We start from the raw sequence: 21,924 nt of genomic DNA, 5'->3' as shown, positions 1-21,924 counted from the left end.
CTGTCTGTTCTGCTAAAAAAAAATATGTAATAATGATGGTGATGCATAAAGAACTGTAACAAATACGTTGTTTTATTAGTTGCTATGGGTAACACCAACTCTATTTTTGGGGAGCGGAGCACAAGCCTCTTCAATTATCTGACCCCCATAAACACAACCAAATCCTTCTCCCTGAGGTGGGACCCCTCTTAGTGACAGCCAGAGTCCATCATAGTGACTGTACCTCCATAATGACAGCCGGAGTGCCCCCACAGTCAGTGCCAGCCATGCTTCTAATGACAGGCAGTGTCCCCACAGTCAGTGCCAGCCATGCTTCTAATGACAGGCAGTGTCGCAACTGTCAGTGCCAGCCATGCTTCTAATGACAGGCAGTGTCGCCACAGTCAGTGCCAGCCATGCTTCTAATGACAGGCAGTGTCGCGACAGTCAGTGCCAGCCATGCTTCTAATGACAGGCAGTGTCGCGACAGTCAGTGACAGGGTATCCCCATAATAATAGTCATAGTGCCCCCACTGTCTGCAAATTATTGAATTATTCTCATTCCTACACGGACACTCTCTGCCAGTATGTGCCGCCTGTCTCCTCTCACACCGCTGATCTTATCCATCTCATATATTCACGACAGTACCCACGGGAAAGAAAGAACGGAAACCAGCAAAATGTAATCCTCCATGGGAATTTCTTTATCCGGTGTGACAGCAAATTGCGTCCAAGACACTTGTACAAACATTAGAAATGTGATAAACGCTCCGACGAATGAGTGACTAGTAAGGCTATGTTCACACGCTTAACAAAAAACGGATAAAAATACGGAGCCGCTTTCAAGGGAAAACCGCCTCTGATTTTCAGCCGTTTAAGCAACTAGCGTTTTTTTACAGCAGTTTTTGGAGCCGTTTTTCTATGGAGTCAATGAAAAACGGCTAAAGAAGGGGCATGCACTTTTTACGGGGCGCCTTTTTACGTGCCGTTATTTAAAAATCAGGCGTAAAATAACACCCTTCCGATCTTTCAGCCGTTCTTCGGGCCGCTTACTGCTCGAAAAACAGCTGAAAATAGACAGTGTGAACATTCCCTAACCGTCATTGTACGATTTATCGAGTGCGATTTATCAGCCATATTGGCCACATTATCAGTTCGTGTACCGACAGATTTGTTTCTATGTCTTGTTGCAGATTTACACCCAAAAATTATTTTATTTAAGCAGCTCTTCAGTCTCTGGCATTCGAGAGGTTTTGTACTTTAAATACAAAATATGACGGACCCAAAAAGAAAGAAAAAAAAAAAGTGCAATACAAGTGGAGGGAATACACGTTTTCATAATCCCCGCCAGATGTAGCAGAAAAAATCTTCAAGAAAATCAGAGAATGATGAAATCTGCCGCGTGCTCATTCTTGTGCAGGGAAAAAAAACATGGGATTTTACCCTTTGCAATACAATATAATATGCAGATTTTGCTGCAGAATTGCACCACAGATTTTTGCTATGGCTGGACATAGCCTAAAGCCTTGTTCACACAGTGCAGATTTTGAATGTATTTTTTTTTTTTTAGCCAAAACCAGGAATGGAACCTAAAAACAGAAAAAAAAAAAAACATAAAAGGACGGACTTCTGTCTCCTCTCTTAAATCCAATTCTGGTTTTGGCTTTAAAAAAAAAACAAAAAAAAAAAAAAAAAACGCATGCAAAATCTGCAGTGTGTGAACAAAGGCTTAGGGCTCCTGCACACATTTGCAGAAGTGCTGCAGAACTCAAGTCCAGAAATTACGCAGCGTATTACAGTAGCAACAAAGTGGATGGGATTTTAACAAATCTCATCCACACGCTGACAAAAAAAGTCTGCAGTAAAGACGTGCGGAAATCGACCTGCGGTCAGATTCTGAACCGTTGCAATGTTATGCAATAGAATATGCAGATTCTGCTCTGGAATTGTAGCAGATTTGTGTTACGTCCGGACGTAGCCTGAGGGCTCCTGCACACGTTTGCGTCAATGCCGTGTAATTTCCGTCAGGAAAGGACCGCAGCGTATTACAGTAGCAGCAAAGTGGATGGGATTTGAACAAATCTCATCCACACGCTGCGGTAAAATCAGCTGAAAGGATGTGCAGAAATTGACCTGCGGTTGGATTCTGAACTGGCGACATGTCAATTTATGTTGCAAAAACGCTGCAGAATTTCCACACGGAAAATCCAGATAGAAATTCTGCAGCAAATACACAAGGTGAGTCAGGGGCCATAGTCTCTCTGATGTGGTGTCCATCTTCAGCCATCTAGGCGAGATCTAGGAGGCGGAGGATAAACTTATGTTATTGTAGTCACTAGACTCGGCTTACGGCTGGTATTATGGGGGAGGAGTCAGACCGCTTGGGCAGTGGTGAAAGCTGCAGTGTAAAGTAATGACAGCATTTAATATTTCTGCTAAGTCTACTAAAGAGGAAGGGGAAATACAGTGAAAGTGATATGTCAGATAGATGACATTGGTGAAGTCTAATCTCAACCACCACCGATTTCCAGAATGAAAGGTCTCTACAAATCACTCAACCCCCTTTGGCGCTGCACGGAGATTTCTCACTGGAAATCGGACAATATTCTAAACACAGATCCATGGATTAGAATGGCCTCTTGTTCATGGAACCTCCATGGTAACTTATTTTTCTTGTACCAGCGATAGCCCAATTAGGAGTTATCTGCAACAGTAGGGGTTTGAGATAAGCGGCGCCTACTTAAAAATATAAAAAAGTTTCGCCCTGCTTTGGTTTTTTTTCTATGTGTTCACGTGTTGAAATTGTATAACCCCAAGTCAAGCAATTTTATGTGGTTCTACTGCTAACTTGTGATAAATAAAAAACAGAATTTAAAAAGAAATATATATATGTGTGTATGTAGAAATGACCGCAGAACTCCCATAGCACATCACATCATTTCACGTCACTGTAAGGGTATGTGCACACGCTAACTGCATTTATGGCTGAAATTACGTAATTGCGTTTTGCGAGGCGTTCATTACGGCCGTAATTTGGAGCTGTTCATCATTGGAATCAATGAAAAACGGCTCCAATTACGTCCCAAGAAGTGTCCTGCACTTCTTTGACGAGGCTGTTATTTTACGCGCCGTCTTTTGACAGCGACGCGTAAAATGACAGGTCGTCGGCACAATACGTCGGCAAACCCATTGAAATGAATGGGCAGATGTTTGCCGACGTATTGTAGCCGTATTTTCAGGCGTAAAGCGAGGCGTAAAACGCCTCATTTACGCCTGAAAATAGGTTGTGTGAACCCAGCCTAAGGGTGTGTTCACACGCAAACTCAAAAACGACTGAAAATACGTAGCTGTTTTCAAGGGAAACCAGCTCCTGATTGTCAGACTTTTAAGCCACTCGCGATTTTCGCTGCGTTTTTTACGGCCGTTTTTGGCGCGGTTTTCAATAGTCTATGAAAAATGGCTCCAAAAACGTCCCAAGAAGGGACCTGCACTTCATTTTCACGTCCGTTTTTTTATGCGCCCATTTTTCCAAACGGTCGCATAAAAAACGACCCGTTGGAACAGAACGCCGTTTTTCCCATTGAAATCAATGGGCAGATGTTTGAAGACGCTCTGCTTCTGATTTTTCAGCAGTTTTTCGGGCGTTTACGGGCCGGAAAATGTCCGAAAATAGGCAATGTGAACATAACCTTAGACAAATATTTGTTTTTTACCTGAATCCCCCAAAAATAAGCTTGAATATCACAGTTTAAAGTGGTTTATTTTATTTTTTTTACATTTTTGGATGGATTAATATTGCATTTCTGCATGTAGCTCAGACATTCATCGGATATGACAGCTCAATATATAGAAGATTCTAAAACTGATAGATTCAATCAAAAAGCGTCTATTTTCTGCCAGTCATATAGACTAAAGTGATACAAAAATTCAGTCTAGTGCGGAAACCATCATGTCAGTAAGGCCGGAGGTGGTGAACGGAGGCGTCAAACTCTTCATTCCTTGTACTTGTTAAAATGTTCCCGAGCGATGATGAGTCTTTGGATCTGAGCGGTGCCTTCGTAGATCTGGAATAAAGACAGGAAAGATTTCACACATCAATATATGGCGTTCTGCTGAAAGTCGATCACGTAAGAATCAAAGGCTGAAAAAGACAAGACAGCGGATTGTGGGCAGAACGTCTCTTGTAAAACCGCTCTGGGGGGGTACGGTCGCCATGCTGACGGATCCACACATTTCTCCCATGAAAAAGCCACAAACCTGGACGCCTGTACATGCTTAGGACTCCTGTATTACAGCTCCATACAACCGTGATGCAGAAGTGTTGTCATATTCCCATATAGATATTAACCACCTAATAGAGACCAGTATACAGAACTGTACATTACAGTGAAATTCCATTACTCCGGCATCTTATAATCCAGCACAGAACGCAATATAATGTGGAATTTCGTAAAACAGAAAGACTGAGGGGAGAGAACCAATTAAGAAATTTCTCTGAAAGAAAAACCAACCTATTTATGTACAGATTGACTTCAACGGGTTCCGTCGGGTTTCATGGTGTCTGTCATTTTACTGGAAAAAAATAGCGCAGCACGGCAGGTGTTTTCTACCGCATTTTTTTTTTTACTAAACCTTAATGGAGCCCCTAGCGCGAAGGTGAACATAGACTTTTAGCTTTCTTCTCTTATAAATGCTTTCAAATAACCGTCCAATAATCTGGAATATTTGATAATCCGGCACCCATCAGATCCCATTTCTGGTCACCTCCATATGCGTAAACAATACATTTTCTAAAGCCAAAATCCAGTTTGACAACTTTCTAACATTGCTAATCATGATCATTGAGAAGTAGTAAATAACGGCAGAGACGTTTGGATCCCTCCACGTGAGGTTTCTCTTACCTGATAGATTTTAGCATCTCTCATGAGTTTTTCCACAGGATATTCACTATTAAATCCGTTTCCTCCAAATACCTGAACCGCGTCCGAAGCCACCTGATTGGCAATGTCTCCTGCGAACGCTTTGGCGATGGAGGCGTAGTAAGTGTTTCTTCTGCCCGAGTCCACCTCCCAAGCTGCCCTCTGATACGCCATGCGGGCCAGCTCCACTTTCATGGCCATCTCGGCCAGCAAGAAGGACACTGCTTGATGCTGGACAAACACGAATAAAAGATGGATATGAATATAGTTGATCTTTATGCAATAATTACCCACAGCACATGAATGGCCGCGCAGCTGTGGTGGTCACCACTACACCCCGCTTTCCTATCGGACAGAAGTCAGGGCTCTGCAGCTGCAGAATACTGGTGATATCCCCTATATTCAGGTGCTGGGAAAAGTCCTGCACCCACTGGGGCTGTACACAGGGAAGCAGGAGGACACGTTATAGGTACTGCTGTATAGGGCAGGGATGTCAGGACCACGTGCAGAACTTTGCGCTCCTACAGGCCCAGTCATCCAAGGTGGATTGTTAATCTGTAATCTCTCGATTTAGGTTCACACACAAATTTTAAGATACCATAAAGCCGTTGTAAGTTCAGTTTTACATGGCCGTAATATGGCTGCATTATACATATAAACATCAGTTCTATGGCTGCAGCACCTGGACCTCCCGGAACCGAACGTAGATCGTAATTGATGTGATCGTATTATAGCGGCGTAACTGGTCACGGGATCAGCATTCTGAAATAGAAAGACAGGGCAGCGCGCCAAAACGGGTTTGGCCCCGGACAATCTGCCGACTTGCCGGGAGAAGCTGCGACCCGCCAGATATTTCTCTTGCAACAGTCGCTGTAGTGGAAACGTAGTATAACATGGCGGCCATCCACATGAATTGCTGACCATGTAATACATGGAGCTCTCCGTTCTGGCTCAGAGAGGGAGGTTCCTGAACGGGGGGCTCCTCTATTACGTGACAAACATTCCGATAATGGATTAGGGAATTGTCAAGTATGAAATTCTAGCAATAGAACCTTTAGTGTAGCTCCATAGGTGGAGATCTGCTTTAACTCCTTAATGACCGCCGATACGCCTTTTCACAGCGTTCATTAATGGGCTTTATTCTAGGCTTTTCACGGCGGCTTAATCAACTACCTGCGCGGGTGTTCCGTGCAGGCTGGAGCCGGGGCTCAGCTGTCTGATGACAGCCGGGCTCCTGCTCCAACGGTAGCGATCGAAGTTTACATAGATCGCAACCGTTTAACCCCTCAAATGCCACGGTTATTAGGGACCGCTGCATTTGAGTTTTTGTTTTTTTTTAGCTCCCTGTTACACATTGGCGGCCCACAAATGCAATTTCGATGGGGTGCCATTGCAGCCTGGGGCCTAACAAAGGCCCCCAGGCCTGCCCTGGCTATATACCTATTAGGACGAGCCAGAGGCACTTCTTAAGGCCGGATTCACACGAGCGTGTGCGTTTTGCGCACGCAAAAGGTCCATAAAAGCTCCGTGTGTCATCACCATATGATGCATGGCTATGTGATTTTCGCGCAGCCGCCATCATTATGACACTCTGTTTGTATGTTTGTAAACAGAAAAGCACGTGGTGCTTTTCTGTTTTCATTCATAGTTTTTACTGCTGTTGCGTGAATCACTCGCGTCCCACGGAAGAGCTTCCATGAGCTGCGCGTGATTTGCACGCACCCATTGACTTCAATGGGTGCGTGATGCGCGAAAAACGCACAGATATAGGACATGTCGTGAATTTTACGCAGCGGACACACGCTGCGTGAAAATCACGGACTGTCTGAACGGCCCCATAGACTAATATAGGTCCGTGCGAGGCGCGTGAAAATCACGCGCGTTGCACGGACGTATTGTACGTTCGTCTGAGTAAGCCCTAATAGATTGCCTGTCAGTTTTACACTGACAGCCAATAATGCTCTGGTATACGAAGTATACCAGAGCATTATGTCTGCGATCTACAGATGGACTAGTTGGACTAAAAAAAAAAAAAAAAAAAAAAAAAGTAATGTGAAATAAATATTAATAAAAAAGGCACACATTAAAAACAAAAACATTTTTTCCCCATTAAAAAATTATTTTAGTTCGTAAAAGTGTAAAAAACAAAACAAAAAACTACACATATATATGGTATCCCCGCAATCGTAACGACCCAAAAACTAAAGTTAGAATATTATTTAAACCGCTAGATAAACGCTGTAAAAAAACAAACGGCAAAATTTATATTTTTTTATTCTGCAAAAGTAGTAAAATATAAAAAAAAACTAGCGGTTTTGCATTTGTCATAATCGTCCCAACCCATAGAATAAAAGTAGCATGTTATTTACGCCGCACAGTAAACGGTGTAAATGTAAAATGCATAGAACAATGGCTAAATTGCTGGGTTTTTTTTTTATATCCCCCCCCCCAAAAAAAAAAAAAAAAAAGTTAATAAAAAAATTCCATATACCCCAAAACGGTGCCATGGAAAAATACAACTCATCCCGCAAAAAACAAGTCCTCATACGGCCATGTCCACGTGAAAGTGACGATGGAAAAACTAAAAAAAATTGCTTGGTCATTAGGGCCCAGAATGCATGCGGGGGAAGGGGTTAAAGCCCGCCAAAAGCTGGAGACGCACACACCTCAGCAAGCAGTCTTCCAAAGGTCTTCCTCTCCAGAGAATACTTTGTGGCTTCATCCAGAGCCCTCTGAGCTAATCCGACAGCCCCCGCTGCCACCTAGAATACATAGACTGCAGTTCAGGGAAGGTGCACAGGGAGGCGATACTGACTATTGAACGATCATCTTACCGGCGGCCGGGTCTTATCAAATGCCCCCATGGCAATTTTAAAACCGGCTCCTTCTACGAGCAGGACGTTTTCAGCTGGAACTCGGACATCTTCAAATACAATCCCCCTGGTGTCTGAGCAGCGCTGCCCCATGTTCAGCTCCTGCAAACAGATGCATTAGGGAGAACTGGCAAATCTCGCTACATTTTACGGTTAGGCTACATGCACACATGGCATATTTTGCTGCGGAATATACGCACCAAAACCGCAGCAACTTGCAAGAAAATTGCAGCTAAAAAACAAAAACAAACACGGTACCAGATCGTGCATTTTTCTATGCGTTTTTTTAAGTTTTGATGTGTAAATCAGCGCGTATTCATGCTGCGAGTTTTGGTGCGATTTTCCTCTGCACTAGGCAGATAGAATTTGCAAGCGGAAACGCAAGTTAAATAATCACGCTGCAGATTTTAAAATCCGCACCGCAGGTAAATTTCTGTCCCGGAAAATACCGCGGCGTGTACATGAGATTTCCTGGAATCTCAGACTAATGATGGTACTGTATTACGCTGCAGATTTGCCGCACGCAAAACGCGTCGTGTGAATTGAGCCTTACAGTGCACTGAAGTGTAGCATATAGGCCTCAATCACACATTGCATTTTATTATGCATTTCACCAAGAAGAAAAACTACCTGCAGGATGGCCCATCAAACATGAGTCATGCTGAGATCTGCGTGGTGGTCTCCGTTCATAATGAAAGCCACAACACCGTGCCGGATCCGTTGTATGATCGCCGGCGCCCGATGGACCCCATTGACTTAATAGGGTCCGTCATTTTGCAAGCAGCACAAATCTGACAGAGTTCCTCACCTTTCTACCAATTTGTACTCCAGGACTATCTGCTTCTACAATAAACCCAGTAAAAGCTTTTCCTGTTGAGGCCTTGGGGTCAGGGTTGGTGCGGGCCAGAAGAAAGTACCTATAGAGGGATATAGAAAGAAGAAGTGGTTACTTATAGAGCGCAAAGATTACACACACACCATTATTTCTTCATCCTAAGATACCACTCATCTTCTTCATTTAAAGGGGGTTTCCTCATCAGGATAATTATTTAGAATGAAGCCGTTCTGGGGGTACCCTCTATGACATCCACATGAACTAGGGTTGTCCCTATGGACCAGAGAGGATTCTATAACCCAAAAAAACGCTACCCCATATAATATACATTATCCCCGGCCACATGCTTTGCTTAGTACCGGTCATTTAGTAATTATATGTCATCTGCAGCACGACTGGCACCTGCAGCCCCAAGGTGGGCAGAAAAGGTTGTCAGAATTTTTTTTAAAGAGGCTCTGTCACCAGATTTTGCAACCCCTATCTGCTATTGCAGCAGATCGGCGCTGCAATGTAGATTACAGTAACGTTTTTATTTTAAAAAAAACGAGCATTTTTGGCCAAGTTATGACCATTTTTATATTTATGTAAATGAGGCTTGCAAAAGTCCAACTGGGCGTGTTTACTTCTTTTACTAGCAGGGCGTTGTGAATGGGAGTGTATGATGCTGACGAATCAGCATCATCCACTTCTCTTCGTCAACACCCAGCTTCTGGCAGTGCAGACATACAGCGTGTTCTCGCGAGATCACGCTGTGACGTCACTCACTTCCTGCCCCAGGTCCTGCATCGTGTCGGACGAGCGAGGACACATCGGCACCAGATGATTCTGCAGCAGCATCGGCGTTTGCAGGTAAGTAGCTACATCGACTTACCTGCAAACGCCGATGCTGCTGCAGAATCAACTGTAGCCTCTGGTGCCGATGTGTCCTCGCTCGTCCGACACGATGCAGGACCTGTGAGTGACGTCACAGCGTGATCTCGCGAGAACACGCTGTGTGTCTGTGCACTGCCAGAAGCTGGGTGTTGACGAAGAGAAGTGGATGATGCTGATTCGTCAGCATCATACACTTCTATTCACAACGCCCAGCTAGTAAAAGAAGTAAAAACGCCCCGATGTAACACACATAATACACGCCCAGTCGTACTTTAGAAAGCCTCATTTGCATAAATATAAAAATGGTCATAACTTGGCCAAAAATGCTAGTTTAAAAAAAAAAAACAAAAAAAAAAAACTTTACTCTTATCTACATTGCAGCGCCGATCTGCTCCAATAGGAGATAGGGGTTGCAAAATTTGGTGACAGAGCCTCTTTAAAGGAGCCGTTAGTAATTTGCATATTGGGTGACAGCATGATCGTTTAGGCTACCAGGTGATACCAGAGAACATCTGAATGTATCCCGAGACCTCAGGGGGGAATCTCTGCGTTATCAACAATTCAGCACAGAAAATACAGAGATAGGCCTTATTCAGACGGCCGTGTTTGGTCCGGGATGTATGGACCGTATGTCGGACATGTTTCCTGTACCGGCCGCAGTGAAGGGAACCGGGCGTCTAGGATCAGAGTTATCCATGTTGCTAGGGGTCCGTGCTTCCCCGTGGAAATACTGTCCCGTACTGAAAACATAATAACAGGACAGTATTCCCACGGAGAGGCATGGATAACTAGGATGCTAGGTGCTCGGCTCCCTGAACGGTGGTCGGCCCGGAAAATACAGCCAATACACGATCTGTATATCACGGACCAAACACGGCCATCTGAATAAGACATTATTTATATGCCAGATCCGTACCAGTTAGCTTTCCCTCCGTTGGTGATCCACATTTTCTGTCCATTGATTATGTACTCATCGCCCTTCTTCTCTGCTCTGGTCTTCAGACCGGCCACATCAGAGCCCGCGCCAGGTTCAGTTACACAGTATGCCTAGAGGTCAGGTCATGGAAACAAAGACGAAACGGATCAGCCAGAAGTACAGATTAAGGGGGATGTTCACACCGGCTATTTTTGGCCGTTTTTCGGGCCGTAAACGGCCTACAAACATCTGCCCATTGATTTCAATGGGAAAAACAGCGTTCTGTTCCGATGGGTCGTTTTTTTATGCTGCCGTTTTTTCAAAACTGCCGGGAAAAAAAAACGGCTGTGAAAAAGAAGTGCAGGTCGGGCCGTTTTTCAAAGACTCTATAGAAAAACCGCTCCAAAAACGGCCGTTAAAAACGCAGCGAAAAACGTGATTGATTAAAAAAAACTTCGGAAAATCAGGAGCTATTTTCCCTTGCACACAGCTCCGTATTTTGAGACGTTTTTTATTTTGTGTGTGTACATAGCCTAACAGTGAAAGTCCTTTAATCAGACACCCAATAATCCAGAAAATCCTGCACACAACTACTATACAATATAGATTTTCACAGAACTAGTAGCAGACAGAACCAATTTGCAAATTTCTCTCATTAAAAAATAAATAAAATGCATTTTAAAACAATGGTGTCCGTTGTGCGATGGATCTGTTGTGGCTAAGGCTATGTTCACACGCTTAACAAAAAACAGCCGAAAATACACAGCTGTTTTCAAGGGAAACCAACCCGATTTTCAGCAGTTTTTTTTAAACTAGCGTTTTTTTACGCAAGTTTTTGGAGCCGTTTTTGTATTGAGTCAATAAAAAACGGCTCAAGTAATGACATGCACTTCTTTTTACGCACCCTTATCGGAAAACGAGGTGTAAAATAACGCCCCGTATTTCACATGGATATCAATGGGCAGATGTTTGTAGCCGTTCTGCTTTTGATTTTTCAGACATTTTTCAGGACATTTACGGCCCAAAAAATGGCCAAAAACAGCCCGTGTGAACATACCCTAAATGGAAGCCGCAACACAGATGTGAACAGAGCCTTATATTTCATCCTGAGATGGTTTCCTGAAGGATCTCTACCCTCTCCAGTTTTATGTCATTTCTATAATCATTCAATAATCCAAAAAATTGCACTGTATATGTAAAATCTCAATAGAAAGTCTACGAGCTCGTACACCGCTACATCAGCTTTCTAAGAAAAGCCGAACAGAAACAAAGCGGCTCAGTGCTCACAGGAGCATTTCTGCCGCTTCGTTCTAGCGATTGGTGGGGGTCTCAGTGCTCGGACCCCCACCAATCAAAACTTCTGAACCGTCACTATGACATGTCAGAACATTTAGTTGCTCTTTAACTCCTTAACGCCGAAGGACGGATATATCCGTCCTCAGCAGCTGCTAGTTCGCGCAGGAGGACGGATATATCCGTCCTGTGATCGCGCGGGCACTGACAGCGTACCCATGTGATCAGCGGCAGGAGCACGGCTGTTATACACAGCCTGGCTCCTGCCGGAATCGAAGCGCGCTCCGATTCCGGCAGTTTAACCCATTAAATGCCGCTGTCAATAGTGACAGCGGCATCTAATGTGTTTGACAGAGGGAGGGAGCTCCCTCTGTCACCCGATCGGCGCCCCCGCAAACAAATCGCGGGTCGCCGTCGGGTTTCCATGACAGCCGGGGGTCTAACAAAGACCCCCAGGTCTGTCTTCAGCATCTGCCTGTTAGGCGATGCCGGAGGCATGACTTAACAGGTTGCCTGTCAGTTTTACACTGACAGGCAATAATGCTTTGGTATACCAAGTATACCAAAGCATTATATATGCGATCAACAGATCGCATAGTGAAGTGTCCTGGTGGGACTTAAAAAAAAAATGACAATCAGTTAAATAAAGTTTGTGAAAAAAAAAATAAAAAAATTACATTCAAAGTCAAATAAAACTACTTTTGGTCCAAAAAGTGGTTTTATTTAGTAAAACTGTCAAAACAAATCACACATACACATATATGGTATCCCCGCGATCGTAACAACTTGAACAATAAAATGAACACATTAATTAAACCGCCGGATGAACGGCGTCCAAAGAAAAACGCAAAAAACAACGGCAAAATTCTCTCTTTTCTCCCATTCCCCCCATAAAAAATAAAATAAAAGTTAATCAATAAGTCCTATGTACCCCAAAATAGTACTAATGAAAACTACACATTGTCCCGCAAAAATCAAGCCCACGTACGGCCACATCGACGGAAAAATAAAAAAGTTACGCCTCTTGGAATGCGGTGACTCAAAAACAAGTAATTTTTTTCTAAAAGGCTTTTTATTGTGCAAACGTAGGAAAAACATATAAAACCTTTACATATTTGGTATCCCCGTAATCGTGCCGACCCATAGAATAAAGTTAGCATGTTATTTACGCTGCATAGTGAACTGCGTAAATTTATAACGTGAAAATCAATGTTGGAATAGCTGCTTATTTTCAATTCTCTCCTAAAATAAAGCTAATAAAAGTTAATCAATATATTATAAGCATCTAAAAATGGTACAATTACAAAATACAACTCGTCCCGCAGAAAACAAGCCCTTATACGGCTATGTCGACGGAATAAAAAAAGTTACGACTCTTGGAATGCGACCGTGAAAAAACAAAAAATAATCCTTGGTCATTAACGTGCAAAATGGCCCGGTCATTAAGGGGTTAAAGATTTGTAAAGCGCCAACTTTCAGGTGAAGCGTCCAGCCGACGGTGAAGAGAACACCTACACACATCAGAGGCTCCTCGGTCATTCTTCCCAGGTACTTCTTCTGTTGGGCCTCAGTTCCTGCAATGATCACCGGCATTTGCTGTGAAGAACAAAATAGAAAATATCTGCTATTTTTAAGATGTCGTCATCTCCAGATTCCATGAAACGGCTCAGACGTGAATTGTTAGGCGGGTGCTAAACAGAACAACCCAGGAGCCCGACTAGTGTCCTATTCACCCGACAGATGCCAAAAGTGTGTCCTCTTGGCACTCGTCGGCTGGTTTACCTTTTTTTCAACTGTATGCAATAGCAAAGTTACCTACGCCATGCCATACACAGGTGTCTAGTAAAAAACAAAAAAAGAAATACACGCAAACAGCACACTTTTTTTAATTTATTTTTTAAACATGGAGCCTATGGGTGACATTTGCTTATGCAGTGGCATATGTCGGGGGTATAATTTAGGAAACCCTCAATACAGATGCACCCCTAAACAGCTTATCTGAGCTCCTATAACAGACATTTACACCATATTATAGGATCAGTCAACAGCGGGGGGTTCCCTTTATGGTAAGTGAGGGCTCAGCTGTTCCCATGAACTAGAGAGATTACCCCCCCCACCCGCCGATTCTCATCACCTTCAGGTTTTTAAGGCGGGATTCACACGACCGGGTCGCGTCCGAGCCCGAGTGCCGGCCGGTAAAATCGGCCATTCTGCCCGGCCGGTTTGCATAAAGTTATGCATCCGTGCCGGGCCGGGCAGATCCGGACAGTGACATCAGCGGCAACTCCTGAAGGGGAATCCCCATATGTTCGGGGATTCCGCTTCAGGAGTTTCCCCTGATGTCACTGCCCAGATATGGACAGAGACATCAAGCGCTCTGTCCAGGAGCAGAATCCCCGAACACACGGGGATTCCGCTCCTTCGAGGAGCTAAAGTGCGGCTAGCACATAGCAGAGCGGGGAGATACCTCCCCGCTCTGCTATAGTGGCGTCGCTACAGTAGTAGCAGCAGCAGCAGCAGCAGCTGCAGCATCAGCCATCAAAGGTGTCGCCGGACCAGGGCGCTTTTAACAAGCAGGAGAAGGGAGCCAGCGCAGCGCTCCCTTCCACCTGCTGTACGCCCCGGCCCTGCCACACCGTGTACAGCGATGCCATTCGTCAGAATGGCATCAACTCCTCCTCCTCACATGCACTCTGCGCTGTGAGGAGGAGGAGATAGAGCGCAAGAGCCGGAAAACCCGGCCATCACTCGGGACACATCCCGGTGATGGCCGGGTATTACCCGGCCCCATAGACTTCTATGGGAGCCGGGCGGCCGGGTACCCGGGCGAAAATAGAGCATGTCCTATTTTTTGACGGGCGGTTTTCCCGGCCGTCAAAAAATCGGTCGTGTGAATAGCCCCATTAGGGGTCTATTATTCCTAATGCAGCCGGGTGCCGGCCGATTTATGAACGGCCGGCACCCGGCCGGGAAACCCTGCCGTGTGAATGAGGCCTAAGGGATTTTCCTAGAATAAATATTTATCACCTATCCACAGCATAGGTGATAAATATCTGATCGTGGGGGTCCGACTACTGGGACCCTCACAATCACAAGCTTACCTTGCCGTCCCTGGGAGCCACATTTGAATGTTGAGGTACTGCGAATACTCGTGTGCCATTTTCGGCAGCTCCAGAGAAATGATTGGAGCCGTGGCCGAGCAAGCGCAGTACCATTCCCTTCCTATGGGGCTCCCGGGAACGGCAAGGTGAGCCCGTTCTCGTGATCGATGGGGTTCCCAGTGATTGGACCCACAACAATCATATATTTGTCACCTATTCTGTGGCTAGGTGATAAATATGGATTATGGGAAAACCCCTTTTAAGACATTTATACAATTTTTCGAAAGGAACTCCCACCTAGAAGACATTTATGAAATATACTATGGGTAGGGCATAAGTGTTTATACTCAGAATATTCCTCTAATTCTAAATGTAAAATGTTTTATTAATAATTATTATTAGGTTATTATGCAGTGTATATTAAAATAAGCTAACAGAAAATACAAACACTTAAAAAAAAAAAAAAAAAAGTTATAAAAACATGGCTTTAAACAGCGCCACACCTGTCCATAGGTTGTGTCTGGTATTACAGCTCAGCTACATTAAAGTGAATAGGGCTAAGCTGCAATACCACACACAACCTGCGGACAGTGGTAGCAGGATTCAGAGTGCTCTGTGGAGATTGTGCAATATCACGGACGTCTATACTTACCCCCAGAGAATTGGCCTCTATAGCCGTCTGAATACCAGTGCACCCATAAGCAATCTCCTCCGTTATCAGACACGTGTCGAAGATGCCAAGGTTCAGGCCACCTGTAGATCACAAATCGGTGAGTCCCAAATACAGAGGGGCTTTACATATGGAAAGCTGCACCCTTATAAATATCATCTGGACATCCTGCAGTCAACAAGTACACAGTGCTCACCCTGGAACCAAAAACAACTGCATTCTCTTAAGAGTTGACATATAGTTAAAAACTTCTGGCTTCCTGCCGCCACCACTAGGGGGAGCTTACTGCATACGACCCATACATGGAACTCAATAATAAAACCATATGCACTGAGCCCCCTCCTAGTGGTGGCTGCACACAACACAAATTGTATTATTTGAGTCAATGGCTGCGTAAAGGGAGATGTCTGTTAGTAAAATAACAATTCTGGAGCATCACTTCTTAGATTTCCGTGTTGTGCCTTTCCTCCGTCATTCCTCTTGGAAATATATGACTAAATCGACCATAGTGTGTTACCATTCACCTTGTCAATAGGGTGTGTCCCTACACACGTACAACACTGATTGGGAAGTGCCAAGGTATGTAGGCACACGACCTATTGACAAGGTAAATATACCACCCAGTTGTCATTTTATTCATACATTTCCAGGAACAACAACAGAGGAACGATGCTCCAGAATTATTATTTCATTGGGAATGCAAGTATTTACTAAGACAGACCTTTAAGCATTACAGAAGATTCCTTACAGGGGTCCCCCTCCTCAGTTACCTCTATATAGCACCAATATGCACATCCACCGAAACCCTAACAAGCTTGTTGTATTGCGGACAATAGGAGCTTCCTTACCGCAGTATTCTGGGATATGTCCGTTCATCAGTCCCAGCTCCCAGGCTCTTTTAATAAGGGGAACAGGATACTAAATACATAAGAGTTCTGTTATTGAATATTCAGCGACAGTAAGGTTTATAGTAGGGATGATCGCGCAGCTCACCTCCCCGGTCTTGTCATAGTCGCCGGCTACAGGAATGATTTCTTCTCTTGCAAATTTCCGAGCCGTGGCTTGAAACTCTCTCTGCTGTTCACTGAGCTCTGTACAGACGGAGAACACACGGGATGTAGACGGAGTATACATGTGCACAAACCCTAATGTAACATATCTATAGACCGTTCTATATTCCATTACCAGTATATATCTATAGACCGTTCTATATTACCAGTATATATCTATAGACCGTTCTATATTCCATTACCAGTATATATCTATAGACCGTTCTATATTCCATTACCAGTATATATCTATAGACCGTTCTATATTACCAGTATATATCTATAGACCGTTCTATATTCCATTACCAGTATATATCTATAGACCGTTCTATATTCCATTACCAGTATATATCTATAGACCGTTCTATATTCCATTACCAGTATATATCTATAGACCGTTCTATATTCCATTACCAGTATATATCTATAGACCGTTCTATATTACCAGTATATATCTATAGACCGTTCTATATTACCAGTATATATCTATAGACCGTTCTATATTACCAGTATATATCTATAGACCGTTCTATATTCCATTACCAGTATATATCTATAGACCGTTCTATATTACCAGTATATATCTATAGACCGTTCTATATTACCAGTATATATCTATAGACCGTTCTATATTACCAGTATATATCTATAGACCGTTCTATATTCCATTACCAGTATATATCTATAGACCGTTCTATATTACCAGTATATATCTATAGACCGTTCTATATTACCAGTATATATCTATAGACCGTTCTATATTCCATTACCAGTATATATCTATAGACCGTTCTATATTACCAGTATATATCTATAGACCGTTCTATATTACCAGTATATATCTATAGACCGTTCTATATTACCAGTATATATCTATAGACCGTTCTATATTACCAGTATATATCTATAGACCGTTCTATATTACCAGTATATATCTATAGACCGTTCTATATTCCATTACCAGTATATATCTATAGACCGTTCTATATTCCATTACCAGTATATATCTATAGACCGTTCTATATTCCATTACCAGTATATATCTATAGACCGTTCTATATTCCATTACCAGTATATATCTATAGACCGTTCTATATTCCATTACCAGTATATATCTATAGACCGTTCTATATTCCATTACCAGTATATATCTATAGACCGTTCTATATTACCAGTATATATCTATAGACCGTTCTATATTACCAGTATATATCTATAGACTTATATATTATATTACTTGTATACATCTATGTTATATATATATATAGTTTATTATATCGCATCAGACAATTCCAATCATTCAGCCCCCAATATTTCAGGGTGTCTGTATGTAAAAGTAAAACGGCAGGTTCCTCGCTACAAATATTTTTCTTGGCTCATTATGTCTTACACACTAGAAAAAACGAATCATCAGTAAAACATCAGCGCACACACCAGATGATTAGAACTGTTAGTTCGGCGCTTCGCAAGTCAAGTCCTGAATACAGAAGACGAGACGGAGCGCGCGGCTGACAGACCTGACTGAGCGTCACACTCCGTCAGCGACACAAATATAATCCAGAAAAAGCTGAAGACTCCTCCGCACTTCACTCAGGTCCTGTTCACATCACGTTTATAGCCTCCGTTTAATGTACACGCCGAGAATTGTTCCCAACATATACGTTAAACGGAGGCGGTGATGGATTCCTAACCATCCGTCATCCATAGAGTATAATGATATCTGTTTAATGTACACATCATGAAAAGCCCATGACCGATACGTTGGTATACGTCACCCATAGGCTTCCATGTTTAAAAAAAAAGTATACTACGCGGTGTGTTTTTTGCGGGATCCCGGTATTCCATATCTTTTTTTTTTTGTGGCTTACTAAAACTCTTTTGGCCTTAATGTAACGCTATGGACACATTTAGTGTATAGGTCGGGAGCTTTCCTGGTGTACACACCAAACGTACAGTAGAGCGCGTCATGTGAATGGGGCCTAAGCCACAGACCCTCATTCTTGGGATCGGAGAGGTTATTAAAATACCTCAGATATTGGACTGTTAATCTAGACAACTACAACGCATGAGGGGGGTTGTACATCGATTTTTGATATTGGACAGGAGAAGAGATACATGTGTGATCGCTGGGGGTCTGAGCGCTGGGGATCCGACCGCTGAGACCCCCAGTGGGAACCGAAAGTCCCCCCCAAGTGCTCCATGAGAACGGAGCTGTAGTGCGCATTCTCAACCAGTGCTCTGTCCATTTCTATGGAGCTGCCGGAGACAGCGGCGCCGATGTCCCTTAGAAATGAATGGAGTGCAGGTCGAGAATTCTCATGGAGCACTTGGGGGAACTTTTGGCCCCCTGCTCTCATCGCTAGGGCTCCCAGCAGTCGGACCCCCAGTGATTATACATGTATTCCCTAGCCCGTGGATAAGGGATACATGTGTTTTGTGGGAGAACCCCTTTAATGTAATAAGTGTTTTATGGTTCCGTACAACCTCCGCCATAATACGCCGTCCAGACTTCTATGGGGCTGAAGATGGAGGCTGCACTACTGAGATTCACATACATCCCTTCCTGATATCAGTCAGGTGCAGCGTTATCAAGGAGACCTTCAGTGGGTTCATATCACCATCCACATCAATGCCCCCACATATACACAAGACCAGGCGACCAGGCAGGATGTAGATATTTTTCTATACGGTGACTACATTTTTGTTATAGGCAGAAGATCTTCCAAAAGTAGTGACGTCCGGTCACCAGAAGATTATACAAAACCAGCATACATATTATAAGTAGATATTCATATTAGAATTCTGTTTACTAGTAGAACCGGTTCAGCAACAGTCACACAAATAGAGCGCGTCCTCGTCTGATCATGCGATCTCGTGCTGGGATCTTCATGTGATTATCAGCAACTTCTTATAAGACGACACTTACCAAAGCTGAAGCCCGGGTGTGAGGAGGCCGACGCAGCAGCAGCAGATTGTGGAGACGTGGACTGGGCTCTCCAGCCGGACTTGGCAATGTGGTGCAGGACCTACAAGAGAAAATAACGTATCAGCCGGAGTCCAAGACCAAGTGATAAATATCATTGAGGAAAGTGTTAGGGCCTTTTACACCGGCTGATAAGCGGCCTGTGCAGCGAGCGCCGATCAACGGGACATCATTGATCGGCGCTCGTTTGCTCCTGTCACACGGAGCTATGGATGGGGACGAGCGGTCGTTACTCCGATCCCTCTTCCCTATACATCATCATGTCAGCAGCGCGTCTCCCTGTTTACACACCGAGATGTGCTGCCGACCATGATAAAATGTAACTTTTTTTAAAACAATATGACCAGCAGATGATTGGGTGTTTGCTCGTTCATCTGGCGATCGTTCTTGTTTACACAGGGAAATTATCGGCAACGAGCGTTAAATTAACGCTCGTCTGCCCGATAATAGTCCGGTTTAAAACCCCCTTGAGGCCCTGCTCACACAAGAAGAAGATCTATGCCCCAGAAGTCCTTCACTCAAATTTTGAGGCAGAGTTTGACCTGCCTGCACTTTTTTGCCGTGGTTTTCGCTGCGTTTTTTTTTTTTGCGACCATTGAAGCGAATACAAAGGCAAACAAAACGCAGCGAAGCACACTCAGAAACGAGCGTCACCGGTTTTTTTTTCTGCCTCCCATGGAACCGCGACAGGAGAGGACACACCCCTTAAAAAGGTAACTAAACTTTTTTTTAAATTTTTGATGTCATAGTGACAGGTCAGCAGTTTTGTTTGGTGGGGGTCTGAACACTGAGACCCTGACCGATCGCTAAAGCGAGGCGGTAGAAGCGCTGGCATGACCGCTGTGCTGCTTCGTTTCTGATCGTCTTTCCTCGGTGTACGGACTCAGACTTTCTATTTATTCTGTACACCGCTCTGAGGAAAGCCGATCACAAACGAAGCAGCGTAGAGCTCACCCGAGCGCTTCTGCCACTTCGTTTTAGCGATCAGTGGGGGTCTCCGTGCTCGGACCCTTAACCGATCACAACTTCCGACATGTCACTACAACACGTCAAGAGTATTTTTTTTAATGTTTTTTTTTTTTAAAGTTTAGTTGCACTTTAACCAATAGGGTTTGGCATTATTAAAATTCTAAGATTTTTTTTTTCAGTTTCACTGGCTGTAAAACATGGAGAAGTTTTCAAGGGAACACAGCATCTGATTTTCAGCAGTTTTTTTTAAACCAAACATTTTTTACAACCGTTTTTTGAGCGGTTTTTCTATTGAGACAATGAAAAACGGATCCAAAAACGGCTCAAGAAGATTCCTGTAGGAGCGCAGTGCGGCCACGTCACGCAGCTGCAGGAGAAGCAGTAATGTGATCTGTAAGACGAGCCGTGCACGGAGCAGACTTTGTTGTCGCATTATTTAACCTTTGCTCTAGAATCGTGATCTGATAGGTCATTACATGTACACAAGTCCGCAGATAGATCTAGGCGTACAACAGTGGATCGTGCATATGTGACCCTTATACCCGCTTAAGGCTACATTCACACAGGGCGGTAACGCTGCGGTTTTCTGGCGATTGCAGTTTTAAAGAAAACAATTCTATGCAAAACAGAATTGCTGAGCAAAATGGAAAAACTCCATCCTATACAGGGCACGCTGTGACCTTATTTCCGCTCTCAGATTTGCAAGAAAATTTGCAGCAGAAATCTGAAGCCGACCCTCGGATTTCTGTTGTGGTCTTGCAGTTTGATCTGCAGCGGATCCGTACATGGATTATCTCTATTACATGGGGCTTCATGACACGGAATCTGCATAAAGTGAACGCGGCTTTAGACATTCCCTATGCTAATGGGTCATTAGAAAATATGGACATCATATAGGAGGGGGGGGGGGGGGGATCTCCTACTTAGGGATTCCCTCTATTAACCAGTGCGGAGAGCAGCTCTGATTCAGCACAGGACCTTTCAGATGGACAGGGACGGTCTAGAAGATTAGTCTGTACAGGGTTTCATAGTCTCTGGAACTAAACAAGTGTTCCCATTCAATGACAGCAAGCAGAGATCTTGAAAAATATCCCTGCCATACACAAGGTTTCAGCTTTATTTACATAACCACGGACGACCCTTTAACTGAGCAGTGCACTACAGGACGTTAAAGAACTACAAAGCCAAGCATGACCTGCAGGAGACTATCAAGCATGAAATGCTGGGGCTTGTAGTTCCACATAACTTAAAAAGTAAGCACAGCAGTACGTAGAGGTCAAAATGTACGAGCAGCGCCCTGTCACTATATAGAACTCGGGGTTCCATGCACACAGCCCGCCACTCCGGCTTACCCTGGTCACCCTGAGAGCGGCCATGACTGCAATCCTCCGACTGCTGTAAGGTTTTGGGTGACATCAGAACCACGTGACCACGCTCACCGTGACATCTGCTACCACATGATCA

At 43.9% G+C, this 21,924-nt stretch overlaps 1 protein-coding gene across 1 annotated transcript; it reads right to left on the bottom strand.

Annotated features, from left to right (window-relative positions):
* Nucleotides 1-3,720: 3,720 nt before the first annotated feature.
* ACADM (acyl-CoA dehydrogenase medium chain) lies at nt 3,721-21,918 on the bottom strand. Its single transcript, XM_075832862.1, has 12 exons — nt 21,813-21,918; nt 19,435-19,534; nt 16,453-16,550; nt 16,308-16,377; nt 15,442-15,542; nt 13,204-13,284; nt 10,396-10,526; nt 8,580-8,688; nt 7,733-7,873; nt 7,565-7,660; nt 4,881-5,129; nt 3,721-4,043 (listed from the first exon to the last, which is right to left on the bottom strand). The coding sequence occupies exons 1-12, from the start codon at nt 21,834-21,836 to the stop codon at nt 3,972-3,974; spliced, it is 1,272 nt and encodes a 423-aa protein (XP_075688977.1). The 5' UTR covers nt 21,837-21,918; the 3' UTR covers nt 3,721-3,971.
* Between the last annotated feature and the right edge of the window lie 6 nt (nt 21,919-21,924).

This window comes from Rhinoderma darwinii, chromosome 7 (assembly GCF_050947455.1).
Source record: "Rhinoderma darwinii isolate aRhiDar2 chromosome 7, aRhiDar2.hap1, whole genome shotgun sequence".
In the NCBI taxonomy this organism is placed as follows: domain Eukaryota; kingdom Metazoa; phylum Chordata; class Amphibia; order Anura; family Rhinodermatidae; genus Rhinoderma; species Rhinoderma darwinii.
The sequence above is the reverse complement of the archived record's forward strand: the minus strand, read 5'-3'. Positions and strand labels throughout refer to the sequence as shown.

Coding starts and splice junctions, on each gene's coding strand:
- ACADM (XM_075832862.1), bottom strand. CDS start 21,836: ATGGCCGCTCTCAGGGTGACCAGG. Junction 19,535..21,812: donor CCGCTCTCAGGGTGACCAGG/GTAAGCCGGAGT, acceptor TTTCTCTTGTAG/GTCCTGCACCACATTGCCAA. Junction 8,689..10,395: donor AACGGAGGGAAAGCTAACTG/GTACGGATCTGG, acceptor ATCCCTCTATAG/GTACTTTCTTCTGGCCCGCA.